Below are 21076 nucleotides of genomic sequence, written 5' to 3'. Positions count from 1 at the left end.
GAAACTTCAGTGTTAAAAAAAATGCATGTTCCTTGGAATTCCCTGGCAGTCCACACTTTCACTGTTGGGGGCCTGGGTTTGATCCCTGGTGGGGGAACTTCAGATCCCACAAGCCTTGTAGTGTGCCCCCCCCCCAAAAAAAAAGCATATTCCTGGTGCCTGCCCTCAGTGATTGATTGAGGTCTGGAGTGGGCCTGGGTATATCTGCCTTTTAAACATACTCCTCATTTGAGTCTGGAGGCCCTTGTGAAAGTAATCTGAGAGGAAATTTCAGCCATTTCTTTCAAACTGGAGTCCTGATTGGGGCAGGGTGTAGGGGGTGGTGGTTGAGAGAGGAGAGAATTCTCATCCTCTCCTGATATTGCTGCCCACTCCTGTCTCGGTTTATGTATATTCTGTCCCTCTACTTCTAACCTCAGGAAGGAGTGGTATTAATTATGAAGCAGAAGCAGGAGGTCAAACAGCAAAGGAGAGGCGGAGATCGAAGGGAGGGATGTGAAGTACTACAGGGGATGTTTCTTCCGGGGCAGGGAACGCTATTGAAAGTTTTCTGTGCTCAGTTCCTAAGACTAGGGGTTAGTGAGGATCACCTACTGTGACCAGCACTGCATCTGGTAAGTGGAAAAGATTGGGAGGAAGCTGTGCTTTCTAAGAGCCAGGAGCCCTCTTCCCTCCCTCCACTACCCTCATGATCCTTTCCAGCGTCACTCCCACTGGCACCAGTGCCAAAAAAAGGCACTGTAAAAAAGGGAGACCTGCTGCTTCTGTCTGTAGGTCTTACAGGCATCTGCCTTTGTCTTCAGGAGCATAGGGCAGAAAGTCTAGCCGGGTATAAACTGCACCCAACCATCTCCCAACCTATCTGTCTAAAGAAAAGAGTCTTCTGCCCTGACGATGTTTAAGGTACCTATACAGACTCTTCTGCTCAACTAACTTCAGTTACTGCCTAATATTATTGGCTTGAGAAAGAGGAGAGGAGGCCCCCGGGCTCTGATTGCAGGGGCGGGGTGGATTTGCAAATAGTTGGTCTGTGAGGCCACAGGGTGGCGCCAGAGAAAGGAAGGCCAGAAAGAAAGGAGCGCACACTGCTCCCGGAACTACAATTCCCAGGAGGTCTTAACGCGGATGCCGGGGGCGTGGCTATCCTGGGGGCGGGGCCTGTGGACGGTCGCGTGTGGAGAGCTCGCTCGGCGTGGATGGCGGGGCCGGTGAAGGACCGCGAGGCCTTCCAGAGGCTCAACTTCTTGTACCAGGTGAGTCCGCTGCTCACGCACGGCGGGGAGCCCAATGCGGAGGGCCCCCAGTGACGGCTCACTCCCCCAGGCCGCCCACTGCGTCCTCGCGCAGGACCCGGAGAACCAGGCGCTAGCGAGGTTTTACTGCCACACGGAGAGGACCATAGCGAAGCGGCTCGTGTTACGGCGGTAAGAGGGGTTATGGAGCCCGGCAGCGGGCGGGACGGGGAAGGACTGGAGAGGGAGAGCGGACGTCCAGACCACCACCTGCCTCCGCCCCCAGGGACCCCTCGGTGAAGCGGACTCTCTGCCGTGGCTGCTCTTCCCTCCTCATCCCGGGTCTGACCTGCACCCAGCGCCAGAGACGTGAGTGCTCCCTCTTGCTAAGGTGGGATGTATTAGGAACACCTGTGGGCTGGAGAGGGGACAGGTAGTGATCTCTTTCTCGAGGCAGACGCGTGCCAGGTGTGGGATTTGGAGTCATCGGCTTTCTCTGAGTTGTTAACTCCACTTGGACAGACAGATCTGGGCAGTAGAAAAATGATGTTCCCCTGCGAGGCAGCCTCAACCGGCCACGATAATAGATGTTATTTGACATCATGGAGGATGATTCCCATCTTCATTCGTTCATTCAAGAATTATTTTTCTGAGATGTGTCAAGAATTGCTCTAGAATCAACATTCTCTTTGAAATATGGTCTCATGGGATGGACTAAGACAGGAACGATTAGAATAGCCTAGAAAAATGCTCCAGTTAGGGGAGTAGAACACTAAGTTATTTAAACCAGTGGTGGGGAGGTTCATTATAAGGGCAGGGGAGTAGGAGATGGAAACCCTTGCCATTTGTGAGGCCTCAGGAAAGAAAGCCTGCGGTGCTGTGAAGGAACTGAGAGTTCAGGAGGTGGGCTTTGAGGTGGGAGAGGGAAACCGGGCAGACCTTGAAGAGGCTTGTTAAGGAGTTTGGACTTTGTCTTAAAAGGGTGCCAAGAAAATGATAGACTTTGTTCAGGGACCTGACACTGTCAAATTTGCGGTCAAGATGGGGAGGGAGGAGAATCCCTACTAGAAAACAATGGAGGCAACACTGGGTTCAGGAGACCTTTTCTTCTCCTAAACCTGGGCACTCTCTTTCTCCCACATGCATTCCAGGCTGCAAGGGTCAGCGCTGGACTGTACAGACCTGCCTGACCTGCCAGCGCAGCCAACGGTTCCTCAACGACCCGAGGCATGTGCTCTGGGGAGACCGACCCGAGGCCCAGCTGGGGAACCAGGCAGGTGAGAGGTGGTTGAGAAAATGGGGGTTAACCCAGGGAGTAGAGACAATGGGTAATGGAGAACTGCAGAGGACAAATGGGTGAGTTTTGGGTTGGTGTGAAAAGTGCCAGTCTTCCAAAACTGATTCTGCTCATCTACTTAGATCCCAAACCACCACAGCCCTTGCCAAACACAGCCCACCCCATTCCAGCCCAGCTTCCTGAGGAGAAAGTGCAGCCTCAGAGCTCCAGTCACCAGTGATGGACTCACCCTGTCTTCCAAATAAATTTTAATTCTACTTAACTTTGTGTAATTCTGTTCTGTGAGTGTTTCAGCTCTTTTCTCTGTTTCTGTCTGCATTTCTCTGTCACCAGTTAACCTCTTCTTTGTCCTTTTTGTCTTTTGTTGTTGTCATCCTTAGTCCCACCATTCAGGGAGATCCCAGTTAACCACTTGGCCCTGGGAAGTAGCTCTCGTTTCCAGGACCCTGCCTCCCAAGTGCCCCTCCACCCTTGCCTCCTTGGTGCAGTACCATGGTTGGAACTCAGGCTCCAAGAATGTTTGCAAGGCCCTGAGCCTTAAGATAGTCCATTTTTAGGTAGCTCTGACTGTTGACTAAAGGGCTGGACAGACAAACTGCTGATGCCACTGATGCTGTTTTTACTTTGTTTAATATTTATTTATTTGGCTGTGTTGGGTCTTAGTAGCAGCACTTGAACTCTCTAGTTGTGGCATGCAAGGCTCAGTAGTGGCACGCAGGCATGGTTTCTTCATGGCATGTGGGATCTTAGTTCCCCGACCAGGGATAGAACCTGCATCCTCTGCATTGCTAGTCAGATTGTTAACCACTGGCTACCAGGGAAGAATCAGCCATGTGTATACATATATCCCCTCCTTCTGGAACCTCCCTCCCACCCCCTTATCCCATCCCTGTAGGTTATCATAAGAGTACCGAGGTGAGCTTCCTGTGCTATATAGAAGCTTCCTACTAGCTAGCTATTTTACACATGGTAGTGTATATATGTCAATGATGCTGTTTTTAACAGAAGAAAAGAAGTTATGGTGGGGTTGGCGGAGGGAGGGTTCAGATTCTGCAGGCCACTTTGTGTTGGGTCTTTTCCCAATCTCTGTTTCTCCTATAAAATTCTACCAAGAGACACTGTTCAACCTGAACTAATTAAAGTCAAAAGTATTAACAGAAGGACATTGGCAGATATTATACAATAAGTTCTGTAGGTAAACCTTCAAGGTTTTCCTGAGAATCAGTAAACAACAAAAATTGTTTTATTTGATATTCCTGGACAGTTTACTTGAGGACAGAATATCAGACTGACTTCTTTGCTGGGTGCCAGCTACTCAGCTTACTCCAAAACTAGACAAATAAAATTCACTATTCCCAGAATGCAGTTTTCTTTCTTTCCTTTTTCTTGTAAGTCTTGGTTGCAGTTATTCATTGCCGCATAAAAATCACTGCATGATGTTGTAGCTTAAAACAGTATGTTATTTCCCCTGATTCTGTAGGCTAGACTGACTGAGGGCTTGGCTGGGTGGTTATTCCATTCTGTATGGCCTCAGCTGAAATCACTCAGCTGCATTTAGCTGGTGGCTGGTACCTGGTCTGGAAGACTCAAGAAGCTTTATTTGCATATATGATACCTCATTGTTTCTCTGTGTGGCCTTGCTATGTAGCTGGCTTTGACATCCTCACAGCATGGCTGTCTCTGGTTGGTTGGACTTCTTACATGGCTCTGGCTTCCACAGAGAGTAATCCAAGAAGACAAGCTCCAAGGTATGAGTGCTTGTCAAGCCTCTGTTCTCATCACGCTTGCTGATGTCCCCTAGATGAGAATAAATCACATGGCCAAGTTCAGGTTCAGTGTGGAAGGGGCTACGCTGGGGTGTGAATACTGGGAGGTTCACTGATTCCCTAAGGACCACCAGTGTAGCAGTCTACCACATCCTCATTTGGCCTTTGTGCCTAACTCATTCTCTGCACTGATTCCCTCACATGTGGAATACATTATTCGCTTGGAAAATACTAATCTCCGTGCAAGTAACTAAATGTTTCTGAGTTATTCTTTAACATTTGTTTCTGGAGATGGTGCCCAACTGGTCAACTGTAGCAGCCAACACAAATGTGTAGCCTGAAGATACACTCTGTGCAGGCCTGGACCCTTTGTGGCCTCGGCTCACCTTCCTTGGCTCCCTCCTTGTCGTTTCTGAGCTGGTTATTTCTCGCACACTCAGTCTGACTCTTGGCCAAGTGGTTTCAAGTGTGATTTATGAGGACACATGACTGAACACGTCCACAGTGAGATAGCAGTGGGGTTCCTCTCACTGGAGATCATAGCCTCTTCCTCCTCCCAAAACTCTGTTCTTTTTCATGTTTACTAATTATGACACAATAGTCAATATGTGCAAAAATGGATTTCCTGTAACAAAGAGGAAATCAAAGCCCTAGTATGCAGTAGTCAGCTTTCTTTAATGTTTCTAAGCAATTGAGTAGTCCAAAATCTGTGCTCTTTTAGGACTCGTTAGATAAAATTAGAGGAGAAGAAACTTAAGTCATCACAATATATTCAAGCAAACAAGGTCTGAAAATTCCTTGGCAATCCAGTGGTTAGGACTCAGTGCTTCCACTGCAGGGGGCACGGGTTTGATCCATAGTCAGAAACTAAGATTCCCATATGTTGTGCAGCACAGGCAAAAAATAAATAAGTAAACAAGGTCTTCCAAAAGCCATAGAAACTGAGACTTAATTATTCCTGAACCTTAGATATGCTTAGCACTTTTTAAAACTGGTTTTAAAAAAAAAGAGTATAGTTATTGTCAGGGGACAGAGAGGAGTTGAGAGACTGTTCTGAATTCAGAAGGGAATTCAGAAATTACTTAGATTCTCAACAAAGGGAATAGTAAATAATTTTAGCTTTATGTGACAAAGTTGCTCTAACAATCAAATGAGATATGTGGTGATACCTTGAAAACTGAGTATTAAGGGGACTGCAGTAGAGTTTAATTAGTAATCAAAATTATACTATGGTTGTAACAACAAGCAGTAAAGTATTTTAGAAAAGACAGGTCCTGGACATCAGTGAATCTGAGTTATTGTCCCCACAGTACACATTTGTACATGAGGCAGCTTGACTGTGTTCTTTTTCCAAAGCTGCTTCCAACACTGGAGACCAACAAATGAAGTTATCCAGTTTTCCCACGAGGCATCAAAAAGGATTTCATGCATTTATTTAATAACTACTTTGTGAGGGTCTATTCTACGCCAGGCCGTTTGGTTAGGAACTAGGATATACATCAATGAACAAGAGTCGGAAGTAAGACAAGAAAAAAAAGCAACGTATGACAATAAATTATGTATTCTAAAAGGATATGTGCAACAGAAAAGGCCAGGATAGCAAAGAAACTGTGGAATACAGGCTCCAGGTTCAATTAGAGCAGCCTAGGCAGGCAGCACTGAGAAGGTGTCCAGCAGACTCTGAGGGTGCCTCTTCCACACCCGCTCAGACAGCCTCAGACAAGGTTACCTCCGGCAGATCCTTCCCACCTAAGGCAGCAGCTTCTGTCTCTGCCTGAGACTATTTCTGGAAACAAGCCATGCAGGGTAGGCCCAAACTGCCAGGGAGTAATATTCCTGGGAGCAACTCCGAACAGTGAGGGATGAGTATCGGTGGGTAAATGTTCTACATAGTCTCAGGGCCTCCAGCAGAGTGGAGCCCTCTTGGCACTATTATTTGGATGTGCCTTCTATACACTTTCCTCCCTCTCTCCTTGTTTCACTCCCCATTCCCTCACCATAGTTCCTGGGATCATCTTCCAGGTAAACTACCTGCACCCAGGTCTTCGTCATTGGGTTTGCTTTGAATGACTCCCAACTAAGAGTGCCATTTGAAAAAAAGATTTGGGACTTCCCAAGTGGTCCAGTGGTTAAGACTCCATGCTTCCACTGCAGGGGGCCAGAGTTCCATCTCTGGTTGGGGAATGAAAATCCCACATGCCACCAGCTGCGGCCAAAAGAAAAGAAGAAAAAAGACTTGAGGGAGGTAAAGGTTCTAGTTGTTGGTTCAAAACCTCTGGGGCTTCCTAGGTAAACTCTGAAAGCAGCCCCCATCCACAGAGGGCAGGGAGAGATGAAAGAAAGAGGTAGACCTCTCCAGGTTGGTAGGTGACAGGTTTAAAATAAGCAAGGGAACTTATAACAAATGGACAGCAGCAAGACAAGTAGGTCTCCCTACTCACCCACAAGAATCTTTATTATATAGAGGACTTGACAGGCTTCAGTCATGCCTTTAGTCCAGATGATCTCAACCACACCTCGCTCTCTCAAAGCTGTGTCCTCAGAACAGCTCCCACTGTGGGAACGGTGGGCAGAACTCACACTTCAAGGACAGGGGAGGACTTCCCTGGTGGTCCAGTGGTTAAGAATCTGCCTGCCAATGCAAGGGACACGGGTTGATCCCTGCTGATCATGCCACAGGGCAACTAGGCCTGTGCGCCACAACTACACGGCTTGCAGGATCTGTCATAACGCTGATGGGTATGTCATTTAGCATGCTAGTATGTTACAGTGACTGTATACTGAGGCTTAAGGTCTACTGGAGGTTAACTTGTCTGCCATCTTGGACCTAGTTGGTTCTAACCAGTTTTTGTCATGTCCTATTGCCATATCATTTTTTAAAAGGTTGTGCCCTGCCCTCTTCCCTCCTGTTTCATTTCCACTTGTTTCTCTCAAGGCCTCTTGCCTTCCAAGATGGCCCACACTCGGGGGAGTGTGTTTTTCTCTAAATAAGTCCACTTCTTCGCTACCACTTGGTCAATTGCTGAATTCTTTCTGCGATGAGACATCAAGAACCTGAGCTTCATTACATCCTCAGGCCAGGTATGTGATCTTCATCAAAAGATCATGGTTTCAGGTCCCAGGCTGAGTTGCACGATTTCAGTTCCTCACAATCTATCAGTGTTCTGGCCTCTTAAAACAATTGCTGGGACTTCCCTGGTAGCCCAGTGGCTAAGACACCAAGCTCTCAATGCAGGGGGCCTGGGTTTCCCTGGTGAGGGTACTAGATGCCACATGCCGCAACTGAGAGTTGGCATGCCGCTGTAACTAAGACCTGACACAGCCAAGTAAATAAATAAAATATTTTTAAAAACACAATCACTCATGTAAGAAGCACTCAAGATCTCAAAATTCTGCCTTGAGTTTTGTTTGTCATTTCTTGCATCACTGCTGTTTTCCTGATGCGTTCCAGCACTTATCTCATTGCATCTAGTTTAGTAAGCATGTGATTGATCCTTGAATTTCTGTCTCAGCTGCTACATTTGGGTTCTGCCCTTTCTGTGGTATTATACAAGAATTAGGAAGCATTCCCTGAATACAGGAATTTTCTGTCGTCATGATTGAATATGAATTGCTGTTAACATCTTGGGTGTTGTGCAACCAAGCTTCTGAAACTTGCAAGCTCTCCAAGGTTATCTAAACCACAGTGTCCAATTTCCTCCAGTGTGCAGGAGGAGCTGATAACATCCATTCCAGAGATGTGGTTTTGCCAGAAACTGTTTTTGCCTGGACTGTTTTGAGTTCTGATAAGCATATAGCCAACGTCGATTCCATACTGACTGCAGGAGTCCTGATCTCTTAATATTCTTGCACGAAAAATCACCAGGAGCTATGACTTAGGCATTTATAGGTTTCTGTCTTGGGCTGCGGCCTGAACTTGTCTTTCTTCTTCTGGCATTGTTGGGGCCTTCACTTGGCAGAACCTTGCCAAAGCAGGCCAGGGCTAGGGACTGGGAGTGGCAACTGGGAGTGACTCCCTCCCGCCGCCACCCCCCCGCACCCCCCCGCCCAGGGCAAGTAGCAACGGAGCCCCAAGGCACATGGATCTGCTTGCAGCTGGCTATGGTGCCAAATCTGTGTCACCAGATCCATGTCTCTGCAGGAGCTCCTGGAGTTCTGTACCTGCACAGTCCAGCATTGTGGCTGGTAGGTAGAGGATGTAAAATAACCACTGATTTAAGGAATAAGTGATGCAGCAATGTGTCTGAGCTGCACAGTTGGGAAGCCGCAAACACTCCTGTCAGGGTCTGGCTCTTGCCCAGCTGCTGAGATTCCTACTTTCCGTTTCACTTCACTTTCGCTTGGGGTCCGGCTGACTCCCACTTGAGAGCTTCCACAGGTCTCTCCCTATTGTTATACTTCATAGACCCCTGTACCATCCCTGCCACATGCACGGATTTGGGATCCCGTGTCTTGCAGGTTTCTTGGTTCTCCCAGCTCAGATATGTTCCCCAAACATGGGTGTGCCCTTTGCTTCCCAGAGATGTAGGTGTAAAAGAAGAAATTCCACTTTATCCTTTGAGCTTCTTGTGTCTGGGAAGTGTGGGTTAGTGAGAAACGTGGAGATTCAAGGGACAGGGTTCACTGCCCTTATTGTCCCTTAACTCCAGGAGATGGTGGAGGACAGAGGATCCTGGTGTGCTTCAGTCCATGGGGTTGCAAAGAATCGGACATGACTTAGCGACTGAACAACAATTGTCTCTTATTGGAAATTTGCAATATCTCAATAGGAAGATTTTTCCTCAATATAAGGGGAAAAGTCAAATTGTAGAAAGAACCAGGAGGAAGAAGAGAGGATAATGGGCTCCGATGCTAGAAAATGGTTCACAAGAAACCTAATACAAGTGAAAAAAGAAAAATAAAAACAAGGAAAAGGCTGCGCCCAGGCCTGGGGTGCAGGCCAGACCCCACCGAGCCCCCACCCTGCATGCCTCTAGGGAGCATCTCTTCCGTTTCTGAAGAAATTTCTGTTCTGGGGCTTGTACTTCCTTTGCAGCTGTTTTGAATGTAGTTTTCCTTTTCTATTTATTTGCACATTAAAGTTAAATAGTGACCTTAAAAAAAAAACAAGGAAAAGTGGCTTTCCTGAAGTTCCTCCGCAGTTGCGCTGGTCACAGATTGTCAGCGTCCCTCGCCTAGAGTCTGCTCCTTTAGCGCCACCTTGTGGCAGCTCCATCCCCCTGATTATGCTCTTACTCTCAGCTGATGTCGCATCCCTGCCCTCATTCCACCTAGCACCACTCATTCCAGGTCCACAGATACTTAGCACTCAAACCCAATATACCTAACAGTGCCTCAACTCAGGAGATCCACGTGCCTTGAAACCTCCGACTCAGAGTGGGCAGGCTTCTACCCGGTGCTGCCCTGGTCCCTGGTTCAGCCTTCCCTGCCACCTTTTGTGACTGCTTTGTCTCAGGCGTTTGACCCTGGCAGAGATGCCAGTCACAGTGTGTGGCCACTGCCCTAGCTGAAACCGTCGTTATCTGTCCCTGAGATTTCTGCCAAATTTTCCTAACACATTTCTTTGCTTCCAGTTTTACTCTCCTCCAAAGGGACTGCCAACAAACAGAGATATTTGTAAAGCAAAATGTCATTTGATCCTTCCTCTTATAATTTTCAGTGGCCCCCCACAACCATTTCTAGAAAACATAGTTCCAAATTGCATAGTCTTGAATACATATATAGCAAAAGCTATTGATACGTAGTATATATCTTTAAAGCATTTTAATTGCAGAAAATATATTCCGAAGTCATAGTAAATAAGACTGCACTGCAATAGGATGTCAGTAATTTGCTTCCCTTTAACCATTTTACTTACAAATAATTAATCCTACCAGTAGCAGACTGAATAAAGGCCCCTAATCATATCTTAATCCCTGAAAACTATAAATAGTGCCTTAAATGGCAAAAGGGACTTTGTGGATGTGATGAAGTTGAGGCCCTTGGGGGAGGGTATCATGAATTTTCAGGGTGGGCCCAAATGTAATCATAATGGTCCTTATCAGCTAAGGAAGGAGGAGTCAGTCAGAAGAGAAGGCAATGTGATGATGGAAGATGAGATTGAAGGGATGTTGTTTGTAGGTGGAGGAAGGGCCTACAAATCAAGAGACATTGGCAGCCTCTAGAAGCTCTACAAGGTAAAGGAATGGGGTTTTCCTTAGAGCCTCCAGTGGGAACCAGCCCAGCTCACACCTTGACTTTAGCCCCCTGAAACTGATTGTGGACTCTGACCTCAAAACCTCCAGACAACAAGTGTGTTTGCCCCTAAGATTTGGAAGACCCAACACAACTTTTCCAATTCAAACATGTGGTTCTGTTCTGACTGGAACAATGGTCTTCCAGGATCTTTTTTTTCCCCAGACTGTTCAGCACAATTTATTTCAAACAGACCATGTGTTTCACTGTAGCTGGGAGCAGTCAATTAAAGGGATTAAAGGCAGAAGAGCTACTGCAGCAAAAATATTTTAAGCTTTTGTTCTTGTGCAGCTGTGCTTTCTCCACTTCTCAGAAATTGGAATTCCCTCACTCAACACTTTTTCTGGCTGTTGGAATTGAATGGAAGACCCTTCTTTTTCTCCTGTTGTTCAGTCACTAAATCATGTCTAACTTTTTGCGACCCCATGGACTACAACACACCAGGACTTCCTGTCCTTCACTATCTCCCAGAGTTTGCTCAGATTCATGTCCATCGAGTCAGTGATGCCATCCAACCATTTCATCCTCTGTCGTCCCCTTCTCCTGCCTTCAGTCTTTCCCAGCATCAGGGTCTTTTACAATGAGTCAGTTATTCACATCAGGTGGCCAAAGTGCTTCAGCTTCAGCATCAGTCCTTCCAATGAATATTCAGGGTTGATTTCCTTTAGGATTGACTGGTTTGATCTCCTTGCAGTCCAAAGAACTCTGAAGAGTCTTTTCCAGCACCACAATTTGAAAGCATCAATGCTTTGGTGCTCAGCCTTCTTTATGGTCCAACACTCATATCCGTACATGACTAGGAAAAACCATAGCTTTGACTTACACGAACCTTTGTCAGCAAAGTGAGGTTTCTGTTTGAATACTTTGTCTAGGTTTGTCATAGCTTTTCTTCCAAGGAGCAAGCATCTTTTTCTCCTATGTATACATTTTTAAAAAGAAATCTTAGGGTCACAGATTTACATATTTTCAATAGCTATATTATGCATATGGTCTTAACATCCTCTTTGAAAAATCAATTGATCATAAATGTGAGGGTTATTTTTAGACTCAATTCTACTCCTATTTTATTCTTGGTGGTGGTATTATAAATTGTTTTTTCTTAATACATTTTTGATTTATTCATTGATACTATATAGAAATACAATAGATTTTTCTATGTTGATCTTGCATCCTGACAATTTGCTGAACTTGTTTTTAATTCCAGTGATTTTTTGTTGTATTCCTTTGGATTTCTATGCATAGGATCATATCATCTGCACATGGGGATAGTTAATCTTCTTTCTTTCAAATATTGATAACTTTAATTGTCTTGCTCGTGGTAGTTTTTGTTTTGTCTTATTGGTTTTGTTTGGTGGGGTTGTTTATTTGATTTGTTTTGTTGCCATGCCTCACTGCTTGTGAGATCTTAGTTACCCAATCAGGGATCAAACCTGGGCCCTTGGCAATGAAAGCACTGAGTCATAACTGGACTGGCAGGGAATTCCCATTGCTGTAGCTTTTTGAAAATGAAATCATTCTATACAAAGTGCCCTGCTCTTTGCTGTTTTACATGTACAGTATCATCCTGCCAGTGGTATCTCATTATAAGTTGGACTTACATTTCAAATTGGACATTGTGCCGGTGTCACAAAGTAAACTTTAATACGTCATTTTTAACACTATTCCACAGTATTGTAGCTTCCCTAGAGACTCTGATGGTGAAGAGTCCACCTGCAATGCAGGAGCCGCGGGTTCAATCCCTGGGTCGGGAAGATCCCCTGGAGAAAGGAATGGCAACCCACTCCAGTATTCTTGCCTGGAGAATTCCACGGACAGAGGAGCCCAGCAGGCTGCAGTCCATGGGGTCACAGAGAGTTGAACACAACTGAGCAACTAACACTTTTATTGCATTATGTTTGCAACTACTACCCTATCAATAAATATTTAGGAGGTTTCCTTTATTTATCGCTACAGTAAAAGCTCTGCACATACATTCTTACACATATATCCTTACACAGCCATCCCAAAATCTTTTGATTTTGCATAATACTAGACTGTGGTAATTAAACTGATGATCTGACTGACGACTGACTGAAATCCCATTTCTGCTGTGTATAACTTAAAAATAATAACTATAGGACTTCCCTGGTGGTCCAGTGGTAAAGAATCCACCTGCCAATGCAGGGGACATGGGTTTGATCCCTGGTCCAAGAAGACCCCACATGCTGCAGAGCAACTAACCCTTGAGCCATATCTACTGAAGCCCACACACCTGAGCCCATGCCCGGCAACGAGGGAGGCCACCACAGTGAGAAGCCCATGCGCTGCAATGAAGAGCAGCCCCTGCTCACTGCAGTTAGAGAAAGCTCGAGCACAACAACGAAGACCCAGCACAGTCAAAACCTAGTTATTTTTTAAAAACAGTAACTACATTTGGAACTCAGGTTCTCTAGGTCCAGCTACACTTGATCTTTCCCAGTCTCAGAGTTTTGCGCTCAGCCTACTTCTCTGTCCCTGAAATCGCCCTTGTTCTACAATGGCACCCCACTCCAGTACTCTTGCCCAGAAAATCCCATGGATGGAGGAGCCTGGTATGCTGCAGTCCATGGGGTCGTGAAGAGTCGGACACGACTGAGCGACTTCACTTTCACTTTTCATTTTCATGCATTGGAGAAGGAAATGGCAACCCACTCCAGTGTTCTTGCCTGGAGAATCTCAGGGACGGGGGAGCCTGGTGGACTGCTGTCTATGGGGTCGCACAGAGTTGGACACGACTGAAGCGACTTAGCAGCAGCAACTGCAGCCCAAGAAGTGGTCTGGTCCTCTAGTCCTTGTTCTACACTTGTTAGTTTACTTGCATTGCTGGAGGTGGAAAATAAGGATTTTTATCTGCATTCACTTCAAATCTAGTTATCAAATCTCAATATCAAACAGTTCACACAAGTTGAACTGAAAACATGTTTTTCTCTTGCCACTACACCCATCATTATACATTTTTTCATACCTTAGACCTACTCAAAGATTTGTAACCGTTGTCCAGATGGGGTAAATTCCTGGGCATCCATGCTAAGTCATCTCAGTCATGTCTGACTCTTTGAGACTCTGTGATTGTAGCCCGCCAGGCTCCTCTGTCCATGGGATTCTCCAGGCAAGAATACTGAAGTGGGTTGCCATACCCTCCTTTAGGAGATCTTCCAGAGATTGAATACACATCTCTTAAGACTCCTGCATTGGCAGGCAGGTTCTTTACCATTAGCTCCATTTGGGAAACCCCCTGGGCTCCTCACACCCTACCAATCCAGTCCACCTTCTACCTTAGGAATATGTTCCTGCCAGATTAGGCTCCTTGGTATTCCCCACTCCCCATTCCTTAATTGTATGTGCTTCTGGCCCTTTGCTCTTTCCAAACTTCTTATCAATTCTCAAGAGTTAGCAGTGGGGAGGTGGGGGGGTGGTTCAGGATGGGGAACACATGTACACCCATGGTGGATTCATGTCAATGTATGGCAAAACCAACACAATATTGTAAAGTAATTAGCCTCCAATTAAAATAAATAAATTTGTATAAAAAATAGAGTTAGCAGTGATCTCTACTCTCAAATGTAATGGATTTTTCTGCCTTCATTTCCCTCAACCTCTCTAGGGTTTTTTACAGGGTACAGTTGTCCTTCTTGAAGTGCTTACTTTGGTCTAAATGCTGTTACTGTAGGCTCACTGTAGATGGGTTGCCTGGCAGAAGAGAGACTCAAGTGATTTACTGCCCCTGTGATTCACTACTACTTCTGCACAAACAGGCTCTTCCGTTATAGTGACATCATGGTTAATGCCATGTTAAAAGTGGGAGAGATTCAGAATTTGAGATTGTGATTAATGACTGTGTTTAAAATCACAATTTCACGACCATTAAGGTTTTCCTTAAACTTTCCTCTCTGGTATGCCATTGTGTCCAATTGAGAGAGAACTCCAGCTCCATATACACTGCATATAGAGTGCATAGAGTCCATAGACATATAGATCTGTCCAGGGTGCTGAAAGTCTTAAATTGGCAGATTCCACGAACTACATGAATAGTCTTCTTACTGTGGAAAACTGCTCTACCATTGAATTTATAATTCATTATTTTTAAGTTTAGATTATCTGAGTTACTGAACAATCCAGCAATAAGTTTGGAGGACAACATACAGAAAGATCCACAAAATATTCTCTTATGCCCTATACTGAAATGTACAGAATGAAAAACAGATGACATAATGAATGAGATGTTTATCTTTAAATTTTTTCCAGAGTATAAAGAAATTCAGTATTATTGTGGAGGAAAGAGATAAAGAATGCACAGTACCTTGCCGGTAGCAAAATATGATCTCTCCTCTACTTCCTCCCAACCATTCCCAGGGCAAGCAAGGGCCCTGAGGCTGCTGCAATGTCAAAGGAACCAAGAGGAGACTCTAACCTTCTGACCTGAGAGGGTCGGTACACTCTAGTGGCCCTTGTGTCTCCAATACTGGAGTTAATGTGATAAATTGCTTTCAAAATTCACCTACTTGAGTGGATTCCCCACACATACACTTTCTATACCCCTCACCACCACCATTTCCTAGAAGGGTTGTTCTACACATTGTTCATTGATTTGTTTTTGCCAGCTGGAGAGAAAAAGGATAGAAGGGAAGCCCACCCAGCAGAACCAAAGGGAGGAAGCTCCAAGGACCTGCTTGAGATGCACAGTGAGATTTTTCAGCTCTAGGGAAGACACCTCCTGCAGCTCTTTATTTCACAGAGTGCAAACCAATGGGAAAGCATAGAGAAAAGCAGAGATTACCGCAGAAGATGGAACCATGTTTCTTTTTAACTTTTTAAAATATTTATTTATTTATTTTCAGCTGTGCTGGGTCTTCATTCCTGCACACAGGCTTTCTCTAGTGGAGCTACTGTCTAGCAGTGGTGCACAGGCTTCTCATTTCGGTGGCTTTCTCTTGTTGCCGGACATGGGCTCTAGAGCATGAGCTCGGTAGTTGTGGCACATGAGCTTAGTCGCCCCCCATTCCCTGTCCCAAATGTGGAATCTTTCCAGATCAGCAATGAAACCCATGTCCCCTGCATTGGCAGGCAGATCCTTTTTTTTTTTTTTTTTTTTAAGATTTATTTATTTTATAATTAATAAATCTTAGGAAAAAAAAGATTATTTTTGGCTGTGGTGGATCTTCGTTGCTGTATACGGACTTTCTCTAGTTGCTGCATGCAGGCTTTTTCTAGTTGTGACCAGTGAGGGCTACTCTTCATTTCCGTGTACCGGCTTCTCCTTGCAGCGGCCTCTCTTGGTTTGGAGCACTGGATCCAGGCACATGAGCTTCACTAGTTACAGCTCGTGGACTCAGTAATTGCAGAGCAGGCTTAGCTGCTCTGTGGATTATAGGATCCTCCTATAATTCAAAGCTGTCTACTTGGTTTCAGAGGCTAGCAGAAGGGAAAGAGCAGGCGAGACCCTGGACATCCAGGATCCCAGGGGTGCAGGGAACAGACCAGAGACTGAACTGTTGTCCCTTGCATTGCAAGGCGGATTCTTGCCACTGGGCCACCAGGGAAATCCTGGAACCATGTTTTGACAGCGAGGTTTCAATGGGGAAGGGGTACTCGGAACTTCCTGGGCATTGGCTGGGGTTATAAATCTTGACTAGGAGATAGATTTAATAGAATTACTAAATGGAGATTACATATATGTTTCTGTTGTTGTTTAGTTGCTCAGTTGTGTCTGAGCGACTCCATGGACTACAGCACACCAGGCTTCTCTGTCTTTCACTACCTCCCAGAGTTTGCTCAAACTCATGTCCATTCAGGCACTGGCGCTGTGACCTGGTAGATGCCTAACCCTTTCACTTGCAGCTCCTTCTCCTGTAATGAGACTAGCAATGTGCTAGGACAAGAGGTGGGTGATGGAAGGACCCCAGGTGAAGCCAGGTCAGTGCCTATAGATGTGAAACCCCAGCCTAGCCAGGTAGAGGGTCTCGATCTCCAGAAAAATAAAATCTTTACCCCAACTCGGGTTTTCCCCCTCAAATCCCCAAGTGCTGAGGGCCAAGGCCAGTTGGAATGTCATCATGAGACTCCTTCTCCTTGGCTCTGGGACCTCAGCTTTCCCCCTTCTTACTTCAGACCCCCAGATCCATGATACCAAGTTTAGGATCAGCATGCGTACAGCTTCTGATGTGGAGAAACTTTTGATCCGGCCTCCTCTGGAGGGCACCCACCTTGCCCTTGGCTGACTTGCTGGGACTAAAGGAGGGAACAGCCTTCCCTGGTGGCTCAGACAGTAAAGAATCCACCTGCAATGCAGGAGACCTGGGTTCGATCCCTAGATTGGGAAGATCCCCTGGAGGAGGGCATGGCAACCCATTCCAGTATTCTTGCCTGGAGAATCCCCATGGACAGAAGAACCTGATGGGCTACAGTCCACAGGGTCTCAGAGTTGGACATGACTGAACGACGGAGCGCAGCACACAGGGCGGGGATGGGGCTGGGCCAGAGAGGGCTGCTGTTACACAGTCTCCCCACTGCAGCCTTGCTTGGCTCTGAACGAAGAGAAAACCTCTGGGTTTATCAAGTCACAATGAAAAACTGCAGCCACCTCAAACCAAAACCCCAGATATTTCAAAGCTGTCTACTTGGTTTCAGAGGCTAGCAGAAGGGAAAGAGCAGGCGAGACCCTGGACATCCAGGATCCCAGGGGTGCAGGGAACAGGGTTCCTGCTCCTTCTCTCTCTGGTGGAGGAGACTGCAGCATGAGCAAGCCTGACCCTGGGCTCCAGGACATTCCTTTTTTTTTTTTTTTTCCCATTTATTTTTATTTGTTGGAGGCTAATTACTTTACATCCAGGACATTCTTATGGCTCCAAATCCGGGCTAGCCAATCCTGGAAGCCCTGCAACTCAGCCAGACCAGATTAACAATGAAGGTGGGTAGGTAGAACTGAGGTGCTCAGGGACCAGGTAAGCCCAGCCTGGAAGGAAGGGCCTGGACCACGTTGGCTGCAATCACTGGGTGGAGCCTTCCATGCCAGGCTACCCGGTCTACCCTCCTTCCATGGTTTGGGGCGGGACTGGGCCAGTCGGGTACTGTGAGGACAGGATCTGCGTTCAGTGGGCTGGAGAAACACCCTCAGCTTTGAGGGTCCACATCCAGCTTCCCTGGGAGAGTCAGCACTGTGACAGGGGAGGAGGCAGACGGGGCGGGGGTAGGGGGTGGCGTGGGTGGAGCGGGGCTCTGGCCACACGTCCTGGCCATTCTGTTTCCTATCTCCCAGCCTTTCAAAATAGCGACCTCAAAAGGACTGAGATTCTGCTGTTTCTGTCCAATCCAGGCCCCTTTCCCCTTTTACCTGAATATGAGGGTGTCATCTGGGGCAGGCCTAGGTGGAGGTGAGGTTTCAGGGGATGGCATGGAGCTCAGAGCTGGGGATTGTTCCCAGCGACAAAAATAAATACTCTTGACCATTGTAGTCAAGATGGACTGCACAAGCTAAATTTAAATTTCTCAAAGATCAGTTCGAAGACAAAAAATGTTTTATTCACCCACAAGAGACCCCTTCCACTGTTCCTGCACCTCCTAGCTTCTCAAATAGGGGTCTGGCTGACTGGGGCACCTGGAATGAGTCCTTTCAATGTCCAAAAAACATCTTTGGGGGCAAGTGAGACTAGACATGAAGAATGGGGAAACTTGGGACCAAAGGGTCAGGCTCCTGGAAGAGATGAGAAACTTCCCCCGACTCCACCGAGGGTGACCAGGCTACGGGCTCCACAAGCACAGGACCCCCAGGGCAGGTGGAGCCTCCGAGGCGCAGTTTTATTCTGTATCCAAGCACCCGAGGATCAGCAGCTCTGTCCTCAGTGAGTTCTGACTGCTCGGGGCGGGGGGGGGGGGGGGCTCGATCTGATACTTTATTTCCCTGGAAGAACAAAGTGTGGGACAGACCACTCTGTGCCCAGACAAGGAAGCCTTTGAAAATAGCTACACGGAGAAAAAAATGAAATTCATTTTTCTTTGCCCTACTAACTATGGCTTACTTATTAACTGGTCCCAAGGCAGACAGTGCCCGGACTAAAACTGCGCTTCTACGTTTCCATCCAGTGCCTCTCATAAAGCCGGGTCTTCCCCCTCTTCTTGGGAAAAAGTGACTATCCCCCACCCCACCGCACCCTACCCCACCCCCCAGGGATCTCAGGCTGCAGGCCTCCAATTCAGCCTTGGCATGCCCCACACCCGCCACACTGCCCACAGTGGGGAAGCACATCTAGCAGGGATTGTAGCTCAAAAAGCCCTGAACTGTGCTGCGGGGCAGTGAGTGAGTGCAGAAGGTATAGACAAATATTGGGCCCCCAGGGACCGGCTGGCACAGACTGTCCTGCAACTCCTCACAGGCCCATTTTGGAGCAGGACTGCCCAAGGAAGGCAGGAGAGGCTACAGGCTGGTGAGTTTGAGGCCGCCTGGACTTTCCATAAAACGGGGGAGGGAGGTGAGAGGCATGGAAACCTAGCCCACGGTGGAGTAGGGGAACGGGTGCTTTGGCAGTCTAGCAAGCAAAGCAAGGGAGTGAGGGGGACAAAAAAGACCTGGACTGCAGACCCTACCTGCATGTGGGAACTCAGTTCTCCCACCAGGGATCTAAATGGTACCCTCCTGCTTTGGAAGCATGGAGTCTTAGCCACTGGACTGCCAGAGAAGTCCCTCAGGTGACATTTGAATACAGTACACTGTACATCCTTCATGGTAAATATTCTAAAGACTAAAAGAACAGCAAATAAAAATATTAAATTTCACTTATTTTACTGTCAGTAGTATTAAAGACTAATTTTGAAACTATGAATATTTTAGGATAAAGCAAATAGATAAATGTCAAGCTTATTAAAATTTTAAATTATCCTGATGAAAGATACAAAATACATCAAAAAAATTTAAATTATAAAATTTGAATTGGAAATATCAATATGAATTCATGATTTTTCTTAACACTAGAAGTATCTTAAAGCAGTGATACCCCTGCAGTAATGAGCTCTCCCAGCATCTAAATAGTGGTTTCTATATACCGTTTTTCATGAAAAGAACCAGTACTGCTTGAAGAAATGGCTAATTCCATGTTTGGAGCTTGGGAAAGTAAAAACTGAGCCTGGGACATCGTCATGCCAGAAGCAAGAAAGTAGTCACAGACAACTCTGGGGCATGTCAAAAGGACACAGGAGTCAGCTTAAAAGGGCACCTACTGTACACATTTGGTACAGTTTGAGAACAAAAGGAATAATGGCTATGATTGGAAAATACTAGATGGATAAAAACCGGGAACCTATAAGTTTTTTTTTAAAAAAGACTAACTTTCTACCTTTGTAGATTAATACATCACCACCTTACTCTGAAAATTGGTAACTAAATGGAAATAATTAAGCCTTTATCATGGCATTTTAGAAGGAACCCTCCTTTTCCAGTTGATAAGGGAAAGCTCCCCTCTAGATAAATATCTCCTTATAAATGGAGTAGTGGGAGAAGTAGAAAAGCACCATTTTGTAACCCTTGGTGAACTCATTCAGGCGAGGGTCACTATGGATGCCAATTATTAAGTGAAAGTTTTTTAGAAAATTTACAGTATCAGGAACTTCCCAGCAGCCTATTGGTTAGAACTCCAGGCTCTCACTGCCAGGGGACTGGGTTTGATCCCTGCTCAGGGAACTAAGATCCCACAGGCTGCAAGGTGCAGCAAAAAAAAAAAAAAAAAAAAAACCACTGTGTCAAAGAACCATGCAGATAACTTGCTAACTGCAAAGGGGAACACTTTACTTTCATAGGACAGTTGATTACACTTAACATCACTAGCTATGGGATGACCTCCTATTATGTGCATTCCAATGTGAAACAATGTGACAAATGCAGCACTTTTGAAGAATTAGTCCCCAAATTGGGTAACTAGAAGCTAAATTTTTAGTAAAAAAATGTGAGCTAGAATAGTTAAATGACAACACAGAAGCTATAAGACAAATTCAGAATGTAGTATATTCTATAGAAGAGACTGCCCTAGTCTCTTTAAAGAGTCAATTTTATGAAGATTGGACTGTTCTGGATTAAAAAGAAAAGGGGAGGGACCTCCTGGCAGTCCAGTGGTTAAAGCTTCTCTCTCCCAATGCAGGGATGCAGGAGTTGAGGGTTTGATCCCTGGTCAGGGAACTAAGATCCCACATGCTATGTGGTGTGGTCAGAAAAAGAAAGAAGAGGACATAATCACAACAAAGAACAATGTGTGGAACTTGATTCCTGGTTTGTTTATTTAATGTTGTAAAAGATATTTAAATTGGGAAAGCTTGAATATGATATTAGGTTAGATTCAGTTCAGTTCAGTCGCTCAGTCGTGTCTGACTCTTTGCGACCCCATGAATCGCAGCACGCCAGGCCTCCCTGTCCATCACCAACTCCCGGAGTTTACTCAAACTCATGCCTATCGAGTTGGTGATGCCATCCAGCCATCGAATCCTCTGTCGTCCCCTTCTCCTCCTGCCCCCAATCCCTCCCAGCATCAGGGTCTTTTCCAATGAGT

The 21076-nt window shown here is 46.0% G+C and overlaps 1 protein-coding gene across 4 annotated transcripts; it reads left to right on the top strand.

Moving 5' to 3' along the window:
• Positions 1–1116: 1116 nt before the first annotated feature.
• Positions 1117–14042, top strand: RPP21 (ribonuclease P/MRP subunit p21). 4 transcript variants are annotated; one of them, XM_065913276.1, is made up of 5 exons: positions 1117–1253; positions 1324–1424; positions 1519–1601; positions 2384–2509; positions 12199–14042. In XM_065913276.1, the coding sequence occupies exons 1-5, from the start codon at positions 1197–1199 to the stop codon at positions 12204–12206; spliced, it is 375 nt and encodes a 124-aa protein (XP_065769348.1). In that variant the 5' UTR covers positions 1117–1196; the 3' UTR covers positions 12207–14042. The 4 variants fall into 4 exon arrangements, with proteins under 4 accessions (XP_065769348.1, XP_065769347.1, XP_065769344.1 ...); XM_065913275.1 differs by lacking the exon at positions 12199–14042 and adding an exon at positions 2669–2791; XM_065913272.1 differs by lacking the exon at positions 12199–14042 and adding an exon at positions 2652–2791.
• The last annotated feature ends 7034 nt before the right edge of the window (positions 14043–21076 follow it).

This window comes from Muntiacus reevesi, chromosome 20 (genome assembly GCF_963930625.1).
Source record: "Muntiacus reevesi chromosome 20, mMunRee1.1, whole genome shotgun sequence".
NCBI classification, from domain to species: Eukaryota; Metazoa; Chordata; class Mammalia; order Artiodactyla; family Cervidae; genus Muntiacus; species Muntiacus reevesi.
This window is presented reverse-complemented; position numbering and strand designations above follow the sequence as displayed.

Bases quoted from the DNA above. Each gene is read 5' to 3' on its own strand.
- RPP21 (XM_065913272.1), top strand. From the start codon at position 1,197: ATGGCGGGGCCGGTGAAGGACCGCGAGGCCTTCCAGAGGCTCAACTTC. The intron at 1,254-1,323 runs GTGAGTCCGCTG...TCACTCCCCCAG, and splicing joins GGCTCAACTTCTTGTACCAG to GCCGCCCACTGCGTCCTCGC. The intron at 1,425-1,518 runs GTAAGAGGGGTT...CTCCGCCCCCAG, and splicing joins AAGCGGCTCGTGTTACGGCG to GGACCCCTCGGTGAAGCGGA.